Source organism: Penicillium maclennaniae, assembly GCF_028827695.1.
Source record: "Penicillium maclennaniae strain IBT 15551 chromosome Unknown utg000007l:1.0-4884863.0:1.0-4888362.0, whole genome shotgun sequence".
Classification (NCBI taxonomy): domain Eukaryota; kingdom Fungi; phylum Ascomycota; class Eurotiomycetes; order Eurotiales; family Aspergillaceae; genus Penicillium; species Penicillium maclennaniae.
Window position 1 is genome coordinate 3,298,473 of NW_026623219.1, and position 16,127 is coordinate 3,314,599.

At 50.6% G+C, this 16,127-nt stretch overlaps 6 protein-coding genes across 6 annotated transcripts; 4 read left to right on the forward strand and 2 right to left on the reverse strand.

Annotated features, from left to right (window-relative positions):
- Window positions 1–126: 126 nt before the first annotated feature.
- N7477_008461 (phosphatidyl synthase) lies at window positions 127–1,596 on the forward strand (the record flags this gene model as incomplete). The annotated part of the gene is made up of 1 exon (XM_056970124.1): window positions 127–1,596. One exon carries the CDS (start codon window positions 127–129, stop codon window positions 1,594–1,596), a length of 1,470 nt encoding a protein of 489 aa, XP_056820156.1.
- Window positions 1,597–3,331: 1,735 nt separating this feature from the next.
- On the reverse strand, window positions 3,332–3,986 carry N7477_008462 (uncharacterized protein; the record flags this gene model as incomplete). Its single annotated transcript, XM_056970125.1, has 3 exons — window positions 3,332–3,406; window positions 3,472–3,694; window positions 3,748–3,986. The coding sequence occupies 3 exons, from the start codon at window positions 3,984–3,986 to the stop codon at window positions 3,332–3,334; spliced, it is 537 nt and encodes a 178-aa protein (XP_056820157.1).
- A 2,293-nt stretch (window positions 3,987–6,279) lies between these two features.
- N7477_008463 (Leucine Rich Repeat domain protein) lies at window positions 6,280–8,308 on the forward strand (the record flags this gene model as incomplete). The annotated part of the gene is made up of 4 exons (XM_056970126.1): window positions 6,280–6,451; window positions 6,515–6,613; window positions 6,723–6,857; window positions 6,912–8,308. The coding sequence occupies 4 exons, from the start codon at window positions 6,280–6,282 to the stop codon at window positions 8,306–8,308; spliced, it is 1,803 nt and encodes a 600-aa protein (XP_056820158.1).
- A 689-nt stretch (window positions 8,309–8,997) lies between these two features.
- Window positions 8,998–10,967, forward strand: N7477_008464 (TFIIH subunit TFB1 family protein; the record flags this gene model as incomplete). The annotated part of the gene is made up of 2 exons (XM_056970127.1): window positions 8,998–9,136; window positions 9,199–10,967. The coding sequence occupies 2 exons, from the start codon at window positions 8,998–9,000 to the stop codon at window positions 10,965–10,967; spliced, it is 1,908 nt and encodes a 635-aa protein (XP_056820159.1).
- A 345-nt stretch (window positions 10,968–11,312) lies between these two features.
- Window positions 11,313–12,290, forward strand: dscB (the record flags this gene model as incomplete). Its single annotated transcript, XM_056970128.1, has 2 exons — window positions 11,313–11,579; window positions 11,646–12,290. The coding sequence occupies 2 exons, from the start codon at window positions 11,313–11,315 to the stop codon at window positions 12,288–12,290; spliced, it is 912 nt and encodes a 303-aa protein (XP_056820160.1).
- Window positions 12,291–12,517: 227 nt separating this feature from the next.
- On the reverse strand, window positions 12,518–14,467 carry N7477_008466 (putative PHD finger domain protein (Ing1); the record flags this gene model as incomplete). The annotated part of the gene is made up of 4 exons (XM_056970129.1): window positions 12,518–13,026; window positions 13,100–13,308; window positions 13,358–14,007; window positions 14,072–14,467. The coding sequence occupies 4 exons, from the start codon at window positions 14,465–14,467 to the stop codon at window positions 12,518–12,520; spliced, it is 1,764 nt and encodes a 587-aa protein (XP_056820161.1).
- Between the last annotated feature and the right edge of the window lie 1,660 nt (window positions 14,468–16,127).

The window sequence follows — 16,127 nt, forward strand, 5'->3', positions numbered from 1 at the left end:
CTCATCCCCACTGTTCTTCTCTCCACTAGACGCGGATGTACATCGCTGGCGATCTCCTTATCTTACGAATACTTTGGACTTGTGTAAACCCTTTCTATCTCTTTTTCTCACGCACACTTTTACACAATGACTCGCCTGGCAGAACTGACTCCTGAGGATGTCTCTCGCCCCGAAAATCCTCGTCCGGGTGTCTCTCGCACTGCCAGCCATGCCCCTCAGCAGCCTACTCGCCCGGGCATGTCCCGTACTGCCAGCGGTATGCTTATCCCGGGCGATGCTGGAAAGATTGTGGAAGTTCCCGTGACTGGTAGCTCTATCAGTGATGCTGCTGCTCTTATGCACAACCTGAGTTTGTCGCCCTCTATGAAGGAGCGTCGTAGCTCACGCAACTCTTTTGGTACTTCCCTACCTATCCCGCGCTCACCGCGCACTTCGCATCTGAGATCCAAGCGACCCGCTTTGTCCCAAGATCTTCTGGCCTCCCAGGTGCAGGATATGTCAAAGGAGAAGGTTGAGGCTGCGAAGAACATGGCTTTCGCCTTTGACATTGATGGTGTGCTGGCTCACGGGTTAGAGCCTATTGAGGAAGCCAAACAGGCGTTGAAGATGCTCAACGGGGACAACGAGCTGGGGATCAAGATCCCCTATGTGCTGCTTACCAATGGTGGTGGTAAAACCGAGGAAGCTCGCTGCAAGCAACTTTCAGAGCAGCTAGAGGTCCCCATCTCCACCCAGCAATTCATTCAGTCACACACTCCCATGCAAGCATTGGCAGAATACTATGAGACTGTTCTCGTCTGTGGAGGCGAAGGATACAAGGTTCGTGAAGTTGCTGAGACTTATGGCTTCAAGCACGTCGTGCATCCCAAGGATATCCAGGCATGGGATCCCACTATCTCCCCATGGGGCACTTTCACCGAGGAGGATCGTGCCGGTGCTAAGCCGCGCGACTTCTCCAAGATGAAGTTTGATGCCATTCTGGTCTTTGCCGACTCTCGCGACTATGCGACCGATTTCCAAATTATCCTTGACTTGCTCCTCTCAGATAACGGCAAGCTCCTGACCCGTGCCGAGGACCCGGAGAACAGCCGCATCCCAATCTATTTCTCCCAGGGTGACTTTGTCTTCGCGACCGCCCATAAGGGCCCCTCGCGTCTAACTCAAGGTGCCTTCCGTATCGCTATTGAAGCCCAATACAAGGCCGCCACCGGCGTCGAGCTTGAGCGTATTGTGTATGGCAAGCCTGAGCGCGCCACTTACACTTATGCTGACGAAGTTCTCAAAAACTGGATGGAAGAAATCCACAACGAGAATCGTCTGCCCAAGAATGTCTACATGATTGGTGATAACCCTCAGTCTGACATCGTTGGCGGCAACATGTACGGCTGGAACACTTGCCTGGTTCGTACAGGTGTCTTCCAAGGCAAAGAGGGCGAGAATGATGCAAACAACCCTGCCAACTTCGGAGTGTATGACCACGTTTTGGACGCCGTCAAGGCAGTCGTTCGCAAAGAAATCGGTCAGGACTTCAAATTCGAATGGAATCCTAAGGTCAACCCTGTTCTCGATGCCGATAGTACCTCGGCGGTTGAGTAAATCAACCAAGATCATGATTTATGAGCCTCCGATCCGTGATCCTATGGGAGTTTCTGCGTTTTTATTCCAGTGCTAGGTCTTTTGTCTTGTTCTATGATGCATGTCCCCCATGGATTTCCTGGTTGAATAATGGGGGCCTTCCGGGCTAAGCTTTTGATATCCTCCTCGGCTCATTTTTTCTTCTTTTTCAGGCAGATCGGAATAATCTACGCTTTACATTTCTTTGAAACAGCTAGACCGTGTTCTTCTCTTCTGGCCAAACATGCCTTTGTTGTGAACATTTGTTCACATAATTATCATTCTTGGATATTATTCTTCACTTAAAACCAATACAAATTATTTCGTGCACAATTGAACTCTTGGCATAATTACCTGCCTAGGCACACCCGCATCAAAAAGCCGGAGAATGCAAGGCCTTGCACACGCGAGTGGCAAAGTATCCGCCTTCTCCGTGGCCGCGGGTAGCAACGGCTGGACGCTCGATCGCGTGACATTACATGGTCTTTCTCCATGTGACCTGTCGGATCATCTTGTCTTTGATGCTTGCATTCAGTCACATGGTACCGGTTCCTGCATAGTCCATTGTACCAGAATCCCGGTAAGTCTTGGCTTGGGAAGTGGCGAGCAACCGACTCACGGAGATGCCCAAGGGTCATTTTCTTCTTTATGTCCTGGAAATGACGAATCTCAAGAAACGATCAGTTGGATTCTCCTCTGACAAGCTAATGTGCTGCATCATTAACCGCGCGATGGCCCCTTTCAGCGTGTAGAGGGCCACGATCACTTCCAGATGAGAAATATTTCTGAAAATCACATTTTGAGCCACTCGGAATCATCCACTTTAGACCTTAGTCCTAGTTGGTCACAAGAAAAGCTTACTATTCATTCAGTATCTAATGTTAAAAGAGTCCTCATTGTCAAGCCGCTCTCCTGGGCCTTAGGTATTTGTATACGCTTCTTGTCTCTGGGGTTTACCATATTGACTTTGTTAGCTTCATTTAAGGTCCCTGTGTAAAATAAGGGTTAAGATGGGCTCGAACCTGGTGAGGGGAAGAATTTAAAGTTTGAATCAAAAGCTTTGGACGAGGATTTGATTGTTCTATAATTCTCAACCGGAGGACCAAGTAAGCGTCAATTTGTTTGTGTGAGTTGGGAAAGAAGATGAAGGCTTTGAACGAAAGGACTTCCAAAGATAATGGCTGTAAAAAGGAATACGGCGAAATCGTTGAAATATTAAGGTATTGGCAGATTCGAGGGCTGTTGGAATACAAAATTATCCAGACAGAAAGTTGCACATGTAAAGCTGGGCGGTTGTTGACTACTGAGATTACACGATGAAAGCACAAGATTCGGCGAGGAATCACAAGGATGCAGAAAGGTTTAACGAGGCCATGAAGTCCATATGCTGTTCCACATATCTAAATTTAAATAATTGTCCTCCGGTATGGGTCTGCGACAACGAGACCCTTCTTTGTGAGCTTTGGAGGGTCTCGAGCTCGAAAGTCATTTGTAGATGTCTATCTCTGGGTACTCACTAAATCTTCAATTTCTCGATGATTTGAATTTTTTTTCGTTACCTCATGGTCAGATCATTAGCCTACCGTAGCTAAGCAGCAACGGTGAACACGAAACCACGATCTAGGGTACTTTCGAATACCTCATGCCTCACGGTAGGATAAATATTAATAATTCATTCCTTTCCAGGGATTTCATCGCAGCCCTTCGCCCACTTTCATTATTTCTTATAAGAGCCATTCAACTTTCGATGAGCATCTTGATAGATCAACGACGAGGCAGCTCCCTTGACGTTCTAGGACAGAAGGGACCTCGTAAGTATAGAGTGCAGATCAAACTCCATTTGAAAAAATGACTTACCTTCACACGCAGATACGCATAGCTCATGCTGGCCCAGGCATCATCCAACTCGGACTCGTAGTCGCTGAGTTGTTTCAGACGCGCATCTTTCTCGGTTCGCAGAGCTGAGTTCTCGGCTTGAATTGAATCAAATTTTTTCTGCAACTTCAGCTTCTCATCAGCGAGACGATAGTATGATCGGATCATGTCATTGTTCTCCTTGACCACTTCGTCTCTTTCACATCTTGAGGCTGTTTTAGCTGGAAAACACCGAATTTGTGGGGTTTATGTACACACCGTTCCGTGGCAAGCTGATCTGATAAGTTTTTATTCTCTGATTTCAGAAGTTGAATTTCGCTTTCTTTTTCCGCTGCATATTCTTCCTTCTCCTTTTCAAACTCAGTCTCAAGCTCGTGAGATTGAGATAGGAGCTGATTGAAGTAATTCTGAAGTCTCTTGGTCCGGGGTTTCTGCTGACGCCAGGTTTTGCGAATGGCCGTTTTCGGCGCATCTTGCACCGCATTGAAACTGCTCATCTTTGCCAGTCTTGTCAATTGATAATGAACTGGGATAGGGTCTTTTCTGAAAGAGAATGAAAATAAAAAGTGTTCGGATGAGTTGCCGAAAGATTATGAATTGGATGAAGAGGGCGTCGAAGAGTTTTTGATGGATTTGATGAAAGCTGATTGGGTCGTGGGCGCCTATCCTTGAATAGAAGAAACAGTGAGGATGAAGTGTAGATCGCTCAAATTATATGAACTGAGTTATGGTATTTTCGAGGAGTGAGAGCAGTAAAAGAAAGGATCCAAGGTTCGTTGAAACACATGCCCGGAAATCCGTGTTGGTGTATGTTCGATCGATTAGACCTTTTGTATCCTGTTGGGAAAGATGTCCGGTCACACGGAGGTGTCGGGCATAAGTCTTCCTTAGATAGCTTGATCAAAGTGTAAAGTCATCCACCATGGAAGTCACCATGGAAGTGAAACACTCTGAGATTCAAAGGGTGGGAGTTTTGTGTATAGTGAATTTGACAGCCACCAGTCGGCCCAAGTCGAGTTTATGAGACATGAATCTTCAAATTGGTTTGGCAACGAACCGTAAGCCCATAGTCAAGGTGAGTTTATTCACAAGTGAGTACTCCCCAAGCCACCGCCTACATCCTGCAGACCGACTACGAAGTGGCGGTAGCTGCCAAGACAAAGATTCAGCCAAGAAGGATGAACCGAATAAGTTATTCAGCTAAATAAGCAGCTCACCATGAAGTCAAGGGGCATGTGTAAAGGGACCAATCAAAGGTACATCTCAAAAACGAGGTAGATACCTCAGTAGACCGTAACAAACTAGCGAATGGGCCTAGATGCAATAATGCCGTTCGGTCGTTATCTACGGAGATCCCTGTGGACCGAGACGATCACAAAGACCCACCCCGCATTAGCAGTGTATCTCACATTTCTTAGGGATTGCATCAACCTCCGATAGACGAAGGAAGGCTCTCCGCGGAGATAGCGTCATCCGGCAGCTCGATCTCGACAATTAAGTGCCGGGGGCGGGAGTACAGGGTATACAAATCAAGCCTTTGCCAACCCTGCTGTTTCCCAGAGTCGAACGACGTCGTAATGGGTCAATATTTCCCAAGATCGGAGTGCGTAATAACCCGGACTACAACACAACTGGAAATCACCGCGCCAATACAAATCCGGCCGACAGTCGACAGTCGCGAATGTACTATATCTTGGCTACTCAAGATTGGACTTGTCTCATCAGTCAAGTCACGGACATAATGTCGGTGAGCCGGACCCGTCGCTCACTAGTGTAAGGAGGGGGGAAGGAGTATAGAAGGTCACCTGACATTCCATTAGGTAATGGCGCGCGTATCCCCCGCATGGATCGGCCGGCCTGGCGAATCGACGAGGACAGTTAGTAGGAGTTAGGTAACAAGAACTCATCGCACGCATCCTGGGGTACATGCCGGGAACTTTGAACAGCTGGCAACTATAGGACACAAGGTAACCTTGAGGCGTAAAGCAGCTGACCCGGTGCTTGGTCCGGCTCGGGGACACGACCCAACCCACCGGACACGCTTTGCCCAGAACGGCGGTTTAAGTTATGTCATAGATATTGCCTCGAAACGGAGACAATAATGCGATTCCCTTCTTGCATCGGAGAGAACGACACGGATCATCGGAGATCTGACTTCCCGGTGACGCCATGTTACACAAGGAGAAGGTCAGGTTAAACAAATGAATCAAGATATAGAGAATAGAAATAGGACAAACAAAAAGCAAATCGGGGGCCATGCAGGGGTAGCTTCTTCAACTAGGGACGATCTAAGCCGAGTCTGGCCGATGACTCGCCCCCGGTACTTTTTAGGTACATTAACTAAAATGAAGTAGCCGCCACCGTTTTTCGCCATCAGCCCCCTCTTATTATATCCTTCATTCTTCTGAACTTAAGCTAAGACTTTCCAACGGACAGGCGATCGGGGAAAACCACGTTATTTGCCGCTAAGCCAGCGCACTGGGTCGGCCTTTTCCGTGACTAACAGCTTCACCATTTTTTTTCCTTCCCCGCCCCTCAGCGCCCATTTTTAACAGCCCTAATTTCGCCGTTGCCCTTCCAATCCCGATTCTGATTATTGACCGGAAACTCTTTTTGTTCTTTTGGCTTTTGTGGAATCCGGGGAAGCTGCCTATTACTCACCAGAATTTCTTGAAAAATCTTCTTGTGTTTCCACCCGACTCCAGAGGACACCTCCCGATTTCTCCAAGAAAAAAAAGAGAAAAGGACCGCGTGCCCTTTATAGAGGGCCCGCTCCATCTCGTATACACAATGGCCGCCGTTTCTCCTCCTTCCTCTGGGAAGAAGCCCATGGTGCCTCGCTTCAATACCAACTGCTGTGGCGATCAGCACTCGCGCGACTCATCGCCATCCTCGTGTGGCACTCCCGACGGTTCCAGCTCGAGGCGTCCATCCTTTGGTTCTATCAAAGAAGACGTCGACGGTACGTACGTTCACTTTCTTTTTTTTTTCTAGTGATGGCTGACGAGGTCTTTCTGTCGTTCAGGCATTGCGCAGTCATTCGTGGACACCCAGCAGCACACGCCCTCCCAGAAGGAACCGCGCAAACTGGACCTCCCAGAGATGCAGCAGACTCCGGACTTTTGTTGTCCCTGTGGTGGATTTCTTGGATGGAAGCAGATTCGGCTAGGGGGGAAGAGGACTGAGTCGTAGTTTTGGGGATCTACGTGGGTTGGGTAGTCTCCAGGCTAAAGGTTGGGCGTGGGAAACTACCGATTCCGGGAGAGAACTGAAGGCGCCTCAGGTTCCTCCTGTCGTGGAACAGGAACTACCACCATCGCCTCCTCCCGGCACATCCGCCCTTGAGCAACTTCCGCCCGAGGTCCTTGGTAAGACATGCTCTCGCGCAATTCACTCGGCTTGTGTACTGACCCGCCGTCTAGATCAAATCATCTCGCTCCTGGCCCTGGATGTCCCACCCAATGGCTATACCCCGCGCAATGTCGACCTGATCTCGTGCCTGCTTGCCTCACGCACGTTGCACGCGGCGACCTTGAGTGTGTTATACAGGAACATGACCTTCCCGCATTCCGGCGTCTTCGCGAAGGCTCTTAATCATATGTCGCAGTATCCTGCGCTAGGCACCCTGGTGCGCCGCCTGGATTTCTCGCACTTTACCAACGTCGGTTTTAGTCGCTCGAGGCAGATGAACGCCGAGATTCAGAACCTCACTTCGCGCACTCTGATGCAGTGCCTGGATCTATTGCCTAATCTGAAGGAATGTCTGTTGCAAGAGCACCTCGAGGGGGATTTCAGCGTAGACATCCTTCGGAAATTATTCATGGATTTGCCGAACCTTCGTGCTCTAGATTTCTGTGGCTGCGCCACCCAGGCTTTCTCCCAGAAGATTACTGAGGCTCTTACTGGCGGACCGCCGTTGCCCATGAGCATGCCCAACCTGCAACGCCTGTCGTTCCACGAATGCAGCACCATCCCGGCACCCCTCTTCGATACACTTCTGTCGCGTCTGACCAACCTGACGCACCTAGACCTAACTCATACCCAGGTCAATGACTCTGCTCTGTTTGCCATCCCTGAAACGGCTCGTATCACACATCTGAGTGTTTCCCGATGCACCCGACTTCGTCCGTCTGCCCTGGTGGAGTTTTTGACCACCCACCCCGCAGTCCGTGACTCCCTGGTGTTCCTCAACCTCATGACGGACCCTACCCGCTTCCGCCTACTGGAAGAGGATGACGTGACAGCGCTGCTACCCCGGCTTCCTCGGACTCTGCGCTCTCTGAACTTAGGAGGTGCCAAAGTCACTTCCGACCATGCTCCTTTGCTCGTCCCCCTGACCAAGCACTTGGAGGAACTGAGTCTGGCCTCGGCTGATATTTCTGTGGCTGATGTGAACTCGTTCTTTGCTCGCACTCGCCAGACTGAGTCCGGTGCTGAGGAAAGTCTACCCCCGAGCACTCTCTGCTACCTCGACCTGACCAAGGTTTCTTCAATGACCATCGCGTCCATCTTCAACACAAACACCTGTTCCCTCTTGTCTGACCAGAGTTACCCGCTGCAAGTTGTCGAATTTGTTGATAGGATCATCAACCCGCTTCGCGAGCGAGCGAAGACCCAGCGAGTCTCGGTGGGTTGGACCGTGCGGGAGCTCGGTCGCCGTGGCTGGTACGTCCGTGATCGGTGGTCTGTTCCTAATGAGCCTATCGACGATGGCTCTCGCTCCTGGAAGATGGGCGCCAGATGGTGGGGCATGCGCAAGATCCCCATGGCCATTGGCGACGTTGGTGGCATCTACGGCCACTACATGTTCAAGAAATGATCTCTTTCTTGCGACGGTTGCTTTCTCGATCTTCTCGATCTTGCTTGAAAAAGAAACTTATTCTGGCTTTTCATTTCCCTACTTATTTTTGGTGCAAATACCCTTGTCTACTACGTTTCGCTGCACTTACGTCTTTAGGTGGACTTTTTGCTTTTGATGATTATGATATGATGATATCCGGTCTATGCATGGCGGCGCGCAATATGGCTTACGAATTTCGGCATTCTGGCTCCTCGCTTCGGGTTCGTGCTCTCTTTGCGTCTTCTTTTGTGTTGTATAGCATTCAGGATCTCTTCAGTGTTTGTGCGTTTCAAGTTTTTGCATCTGGCGTCGACTTCATTAACGGCGTTTCCGCATCACTCTACTCATACAATACGTAGTTTTAAGTGCCTTTTCTCGCATGTATTTCTCGCATGTAGATCAATTCTATGTATTCAGTTCTTAAATCTAAAACGAATATCCAAACCGTAAGTGGAATATGCTGGGTACTTCACTCAGGCTATCTATCACGTGACACTTTCCAGAAGAGCTGCGGCTCATGGCGACAAACGTTCAGTGTTACCTGCTGCTCACCATCTCAAAGGCACCGGTCCTTTTTTGCTTCACTTGCCCCCGGGATATCTGGTCATCCCGATGGGTGGGATCATTGTCGCCGACAAGGACAGTGGAAGCTGTTTCTACCCGCGACGATGGCACCTCCAAGCGGAGCAGCATCATACAAGAAGAAGGACGGCATCTTGACGTTGAGCCAAGATGAGGAATCACTCACCTGGAGTCCTGCGGCGGCTGACAGTGTGGCCTTGACGATTTATGTGTCCAAAATCACCAGTATGGCCGTTGCTTTGACCCGACGCTAGCTGCCACTGTGCTAACCATCTGGTGATGCCTAGATTTACAACAGACGCCTGCCACGGCCGCCAAGGTTATGCTGAAGATTTTTGCATTAGCTGCAGACGCCCCACCAAATAGTACACCGGACACCTATACTTTCCAGTTCACGGCCGGGGTAGACGCACGCCCGCAGGCTGATGCCATTAAAGATGCACTCAGCGCCCGAGTCAACGCGGCCAAGGCGGGGACACCGTCCGGCACGCCGACACCTGGAGGTAGCGGAGGAGGTCTATCAGCGGCAATGGCTATCGCAAATGCCGTCTCATCGGGCGCCTCAACGAAGAACCCATGGGACGACGACAATCGCCTTAAAGGCGACGTGGAGCTCCAACAGTCGCTGTTGAAAGCAGACCCTGTGCTACAAAAGATGTTCATGGAATCCATGAAAACAAAACCCGAGAAGCTGACCTCCGGTCAGTTCATGTCACAATTCTGGTCTACTCGGCTTCACCTCCTACGAGCGCACGCGATTGAACGAACCCAGACCCGTGGCTCTTACAACGTTTTGTCTTCCCTGAAGCCACGCGTAGAAGACAATGTGACCAGGTTGAATATTAGCAAAGAGCAAATCCAACTCATATTTACGCAGCACCCACTTGTGAAGCGCGTGTATGATGAAAATGTGCCCAAGCTTAGCGAGCAGCAGTTCTGGTCGCGGTTTTTCCAGAGTCGGCTGTTCAAGAAGCTGCGCGGAGAGCGTATTGGCGAAGCGGATGCCACTGACGCCGTTCTGGACAAGTATCTTCGGGACGATACTTCGGATGGAAATCGCGACGCCAGTATCCCGCATTTCCTTGATATGGCGGCCAACGAAAGCCATCATAGTCAGCGCCGTGGAAACCGGCCGGACCTGGACATGCGGCCCTCTGGGGTGGACAAGGTCCCAATCATTCGCACGCTGAATAGCCTGAGTGAGAAAATCATGGCGAACGTCGCGCCAGCCGACGGGGACATTAGTGCACCGATTGGCATGGATGAGGAGGCATATAAGAAGCTTCAGTTGCGAGACCTTTGCGGAGACGAGGAACAATCTCGCATCACATTAAACATTCGCGATCAAAACCGTTTCTTCTCGCAGGCCCAGGAGGATGGTCAAAACAAGGAATTCGCGCAACAAGACCCTGGTCTCATTCTGAGGAAGCTCCGCGAAGAGATTGCGCATAATCTTCCGCTCGGCGGCAGGGCTCCGCTACAGAAGCTTGTCGATCCCGAGGATGATGAAGACGAGGATATGGAAGACGCACCCGCCAGTCAACGTCCAGTTGGATCGTCTGCAGCTCTTCATGATGCATTCTCTCAAATCCTAGGGGCGGTGCGCGAGCGACGAACTCAGATGAGCGAATCCTCGGCCTCGGACACTTTCGGTCTCTCGGTAGCCATCTACGATCGATTGACACTAACCCATGCGACGTCAACCGAATTCCTGCACCAATTCTGGCAAGCCTTCCTTTCGGGCAATCCGGATCGAGCGGGGGAAGTCGCATCACTCTCCGAGTCCCTTGAGCGTGCACTGGATCGCATTCAAGTCGTGGCAAAAGACGCAGAAGCAGAGCGACAGTTGGAGGTCGAAAAAATCAAAAGCCACGCGCGGGAAGTCTATCAAACGACGGGAAGAAAAATCCGGGTCAACCTGGATGTGGAGGGCGGTGCTCAAGTCGTGAATCAATTGCTTGGCCCTACGATACGCGCTTTGCAACAGGCCTTGGACAAGTATAACAAAGCTTTGAAGGAGGAGATGGCGAAAGAGTCAGCCGCGATGGCTATGTAATGGAGAGGGAAGCCAAATAGAAAAAAAAGGACAGACGGGCGTCTAGGGGCATGAAGTGTACAATATCACCAATACCAATTGCTGTGCTTTGATACTATGTGATTTGCAATCTAGTCTTTTTCATCCTTGCATCTACACTCATGTACTTTGTGCACCGATGTAGTTCCTAATATAGATCAACTCGGCATGCCGAAAGTACCCCGGATCTCCGACATGCCATCTGGCCTCCTTCACATCTCCACTCACCGAAACTCACCTTCAACAACAAACCCCGGAGGAACTCAATGAGCCCTCCGACTATTCCTGTCTAATATCACTGGCTCAACACAACCGATCTTGACCAAAATGCTCACATCCGGACTCACCAATACCCCGCTCACCAAGTCCCTCCTCATCTACACCATCACCTCATCGATCGCGCTCTCCCTCTTGGATATCAAACACCTAGCCTCCATTCATGTCTCGCCACACTTCTGGCCCTACGCCCAAGTCTGGCGCGGCCTGATCTGGCAAGTCGCCGGCTTCTCCAATTCCACTGAGGCCCTCTTCGCCGCCATGTTGGTGTACCACCTGAGAGTCGTAGAACGCGCCTGGGGAAAGCGAAAGATGGCTGTGGGTATTCCATGACATGAAAAAACAGCACCAGGCTCAATAACACGGCGTACTGACATGATCCAGACATTTCTCTTGACTACACTCCCATATACAACTATCCTCCCACCGCTCCTCCTCGCCCTCGTTGTTAGACCCCTCTCCCTCAATCACCTCAATTACCTCCCCTCCGGCCCTACAGCGACAATCTTCGCCCTTCTAGCTCAGTATTACGCCACAATCCCCCACACATTCCGCTATCGCATCGGCACCACAGCTCCCTCTGCATCTGCATCTGCATCTTCATCTTCATCTGCACCCCACGAGAACACAAACACCCCCAAGCCCGAACCAAGCAGTTTGACTCTTCTCCTTTCCGACAAATCAACAACTTACCTCGTTGCAGCTCAGCTTGCTCTCTCGCAATTCCCTGCTATGTTGCTCCCTTCAGCTGTGGGCTGGACTATCGGCGTTGCATGGCGCGCGGAGTTACTGCCCGGTCTATCGCCTTCGAGCGCGGGGTTCCGAGTCCCGGCTTGGATGGTCGGTGAGAGGGAGCGGAGAGGTGCTGCAATTGGGGGGAATAGGGCGGAGAGAGAACGGTATGAAGATTTGAGGAGGAGGTTGGAGGGCGAGGTTGCAGCCTCTACAGGTGTTGATGGTGGACAGAGGCGGAGCGGGACCGGAGAGGAGAGTAGTGGGCTCATGGAGAGGTTGCGCGGTGCATTCTAGAGAAAGAGTTCCAGGGGGTAAATATACCCCCGTCTAAGTGTGAACAATGCATTATGTCTTGCAGGGGTAATGTTTTTATATTCGTAATGGGATATGTCTTTGAATCTATCCGGTAGTGTGAAACATAATGAAGGGGGGTTTCTATGCCAGATAGAAATTAACGCCCATTGCGACTCCGTCGCATATTTTTCTTTGCATTCGTTACAATACCATTTCACTGTTTGTTGTTAGTATAGAAAGTCATATTCGAGGGAAAAGAGAAACGTACCGTTCTTCCCGGGTGGTTTGGTCAGTCCTACACAGGACAGATGGAACCATTCGCGCGGACAGGCGTCATTATCACAGGCGACCATCTCGCCGAAACTAACCTGGTCACAGTAGCAGTACCGGGGCTCGCCCTCCTCGTCTTCGTCGTCGCCTTCGTGGAGGGACTCTTCGTCTGAGGGAACAACTGGCGCGGGAATTGCGGGCTTCTTTGCGTTACGCTTGGGTGCCGGGTCATTACTCCGCGTTGGTCGTGCGCGAGACTGCGTTTCGGTAAAGGTGGAGAGGACAGGTGTGGAGGTCTTGGAGTTTCGCCCCTTGCTGGCTTCAGACTCGTGGGGGTCTGTGGGTCGCCCGTCCATGTCTTCACGTTTATTCCCCGTTGCTGCAGACATTCGGCTGCTTTCGTTATAGTCTCGTCCGTCGGGAATGGCGACTTCGTTCTTGAGGGGGGCCGTCGCGGGGTGTGGATCTGGGGTCGGAGGGTTTGGCTAGGACAAAGTGTTAGACAAACATCGGAGGGTATTCAAGTCGAGTCAACGTACAGGTATTGGGCTGGCCAAGGCGATTCGAGGCCGAGGATGAGGGCCGTTGTCGAGAATTGCTGGTTTGTCCCGCATTTTGTTGAGCTCGAGAGGATTGCGGTCGAGCTGGGTTAGGGCCAGGGCTCGCGGCACCCCGCGGAGCATTGAAGGTTCCGATAAGAGGAGAAGGTGCCGGGATAGGTGATCCAGCGTTGGATGTCGCATTGGTCCTTGAGGAGAGGTCAGTTTGCGTCATTAGCATTGAGGGGGTATACATACTTCTTTCGAGCCGCCACGGCATTGGGATTGGGCGCACGGGATCGTTTCTTCTCCGCACCATCCTTAGATGAGACCCGCTGGCTTCCAGCGCCACTAGCGGTACGCTCCATCGGTGTACCCATCTCCATGGCCGCAGGCCGTTCCACCTTTCGGCGCTTGGCTGCGGCATTCTGATCTGCCGCAGCGTTTTCTCCTCGGGATTTGGCGGCATTCGTCTTGCGAGGGGCACGGGTTTCCTCATAGTCCGCATCGACGTTGTTGCGACGTATTTTTCGCGCCTGGACAGCTTCGCGTCTTGCCTCACTGCGACTCGCGGCTTCGGCCTCGTGAAGCACAGCCGCCAAGTCTTGTCGGTGGTTCACAGCTTCGCGGCGCGGTCGGTCATTAGTCGCAGACTTTGCAGCAGTCTTATTTGAGTAGGCCCAGTGCGTCAAACTGCCCAGCCGGGCCTCGTCGCTTATCTCTCCAGCAATGAAAGGGAAAACGGTGTCAAGGCGGACGATCTGGCGGTCCAGCTCTTCGTTTGCGTTTGAAATGACATGATTCTTTTCGTCAGCGGTCATCATGAGATCCGAGAGGCTTTGTCGGACACGATCGAAGAGGAGGCGGCGGTCTTGGCTCTCGGGCGACTCGGGTGGCTGAGAAAGCTCCTGGTAAAAGAGAAAATCAATACGAATTCGTCAGAACACCTTCTTGACAACATTAATTACTGACTTTTGGCAAGACATCGTCCCGAATCACACCCCCGACAATAGGCGCCGGGTGAGGGGGATGAGGAACGGGTTGCGACTTTGAAGAGACCTGCAGCAACTCAAGTAAATTTTCCTCAAGCGCCCATGCTTTAGCGTCTACCTCCTTCAGCAATGAATTGTGTCGGCGGAATTCGCGTGGAAGGGCAGTGATCGCGTCGGAAAAATGGGTGAGGGCAGGGTAGAAGCCAGCAGGAACAGGGGGCGTTGAGGGGATCTCGACTGTACAGCCTCGACCAAAGCCCAATGATGACCGGCCGATTGTCTTGGAGGTTCGAGAAGGGTTTGTTCGGGTCTGTCGGGCGGACTGGCGTATCCCCTGGCCCTGGGGATTCATGGCTGACGACGTGACGGCGGACATGGCGTGAAGAACAAGGTCAGGCTAGGCGATGCACTGTTGGAAAAGCGCTGGGCACACCTGACCCGATCGCAAGATATGGAAGGAATATGAGAGAAAGAGATGGCGTCAATCTGGACAGTCCGAGGTATGCGTGTCCCAATAGAGCTCATGCAGCAACCAAAGCCCGCGAGGAGGAGTAACAATTCGGAAGTTTGCGTGCGGAGAAGAGCAATCGGATCAGGTGAGTTTATGCCTGTGCAGTAAGGCATCAACGCTCTTGGTCACATGTAGATCAATGACGTAACTTCATATCAGGCACACGAAAGTTATAGACGTAGAGGGATGTGCTGATTACTAGAGATCTGCTAATGTTGACAATGCCTCTAGAGCAAGTATCTCTTTTACGTCTGGGTGAATTTTCATGTTAAAATCGAGAAAGGCCAAGCTTCGTCTTGATTCTGGGCATATACTGTTATCCATTAGCCTGATGGATGAATACCTTTGGATCGACATTTTCGGCGCAGATGCCGAATATCATGCCCAAAAGCAGTCTTGGTAGCAGAGTGATTGATCTTTGAGCTATGCATATACAGAGTAACCCGATAAAACAATCAAATTACTGCTAAGAAAGTGGCCATGGCCTTTCTTATGATTAGTACATCTTAAGATATGTCTGAATTAAATCTTAACAAGGAGTGGAAAGAATTCCCATTAAATCTAACAAAATCTCTGGGAAGAAGTTGGAGAGAGGACTGATTTTTTGTGAGATCCTTTAAGAATATTCTCCGGGTCAGAGTCAGGCTAGGAGGTGACATCGGAGAGAGACAAAACAATAGTAGTGGAAAAAGCTTGAGTGACATTATTGAAGTATTAATTAGAACATGCAACCTTTGATAGGAGAATCGACGCTCACGGGAAAGAATCAATGATCTCCGATTGTTCATCGAGGGATTCAATCTCCATTGAAAACGACCAGTATTTCTCCAGTTGAATTATGCCTGTTACACTGTTCCGTCACCGGCAACTTGCGCTTATTGGCACTTTCCAGTCGCCGCGGTGGCCTCTTGCTAATAGCAAACATTAGATCTCTTATGTAACTTACTAAAAGAAGAGGAATGATTGCACCTACCAGACAGAATCCCGAAGCACAGTTTCCCATACTTCCATCCTTGTTGCAGGTTGCTCCTACAGCAAGCTAACATTAAGTCAGTTGAAGACTCGTAGATTTGTTCTATGGGAATGGGGTACTCACCTGAGCCGGAGAGCTGGCAGCTAGGGCCATTCCAATGAAGGCGAGGACGGAGACAAAGGTGAGGTGCATGTTTATCAAGTCTGTAAAAGTAGAATTATAGTATCATTGGTAGGAGGTTTTTCTTGCTGTAGAAACGTCGTAGATGGAAGGGAAATGGGACCAACCTTATAGCTGTGGGCGATCGGCGATCCCTCCTATCTGTTGCATAATTAGTTCCATGTGATTCCCCGTCCAGTCCTGAATTGGTATGGCAAGAATTGAAACTAGACGTGCATGGAAAATTGTTTTCAATTCAGCCCCTGATGTGAACACTGTTAATCTGTATACCATCAGTAATGCCGGGCTCAGCAACAACCCTCGAAATAAACGCCATTGCAACGTTATACTGATTGCAGATACAGTTCCGCGGCTACTGCTTTGCATACATTC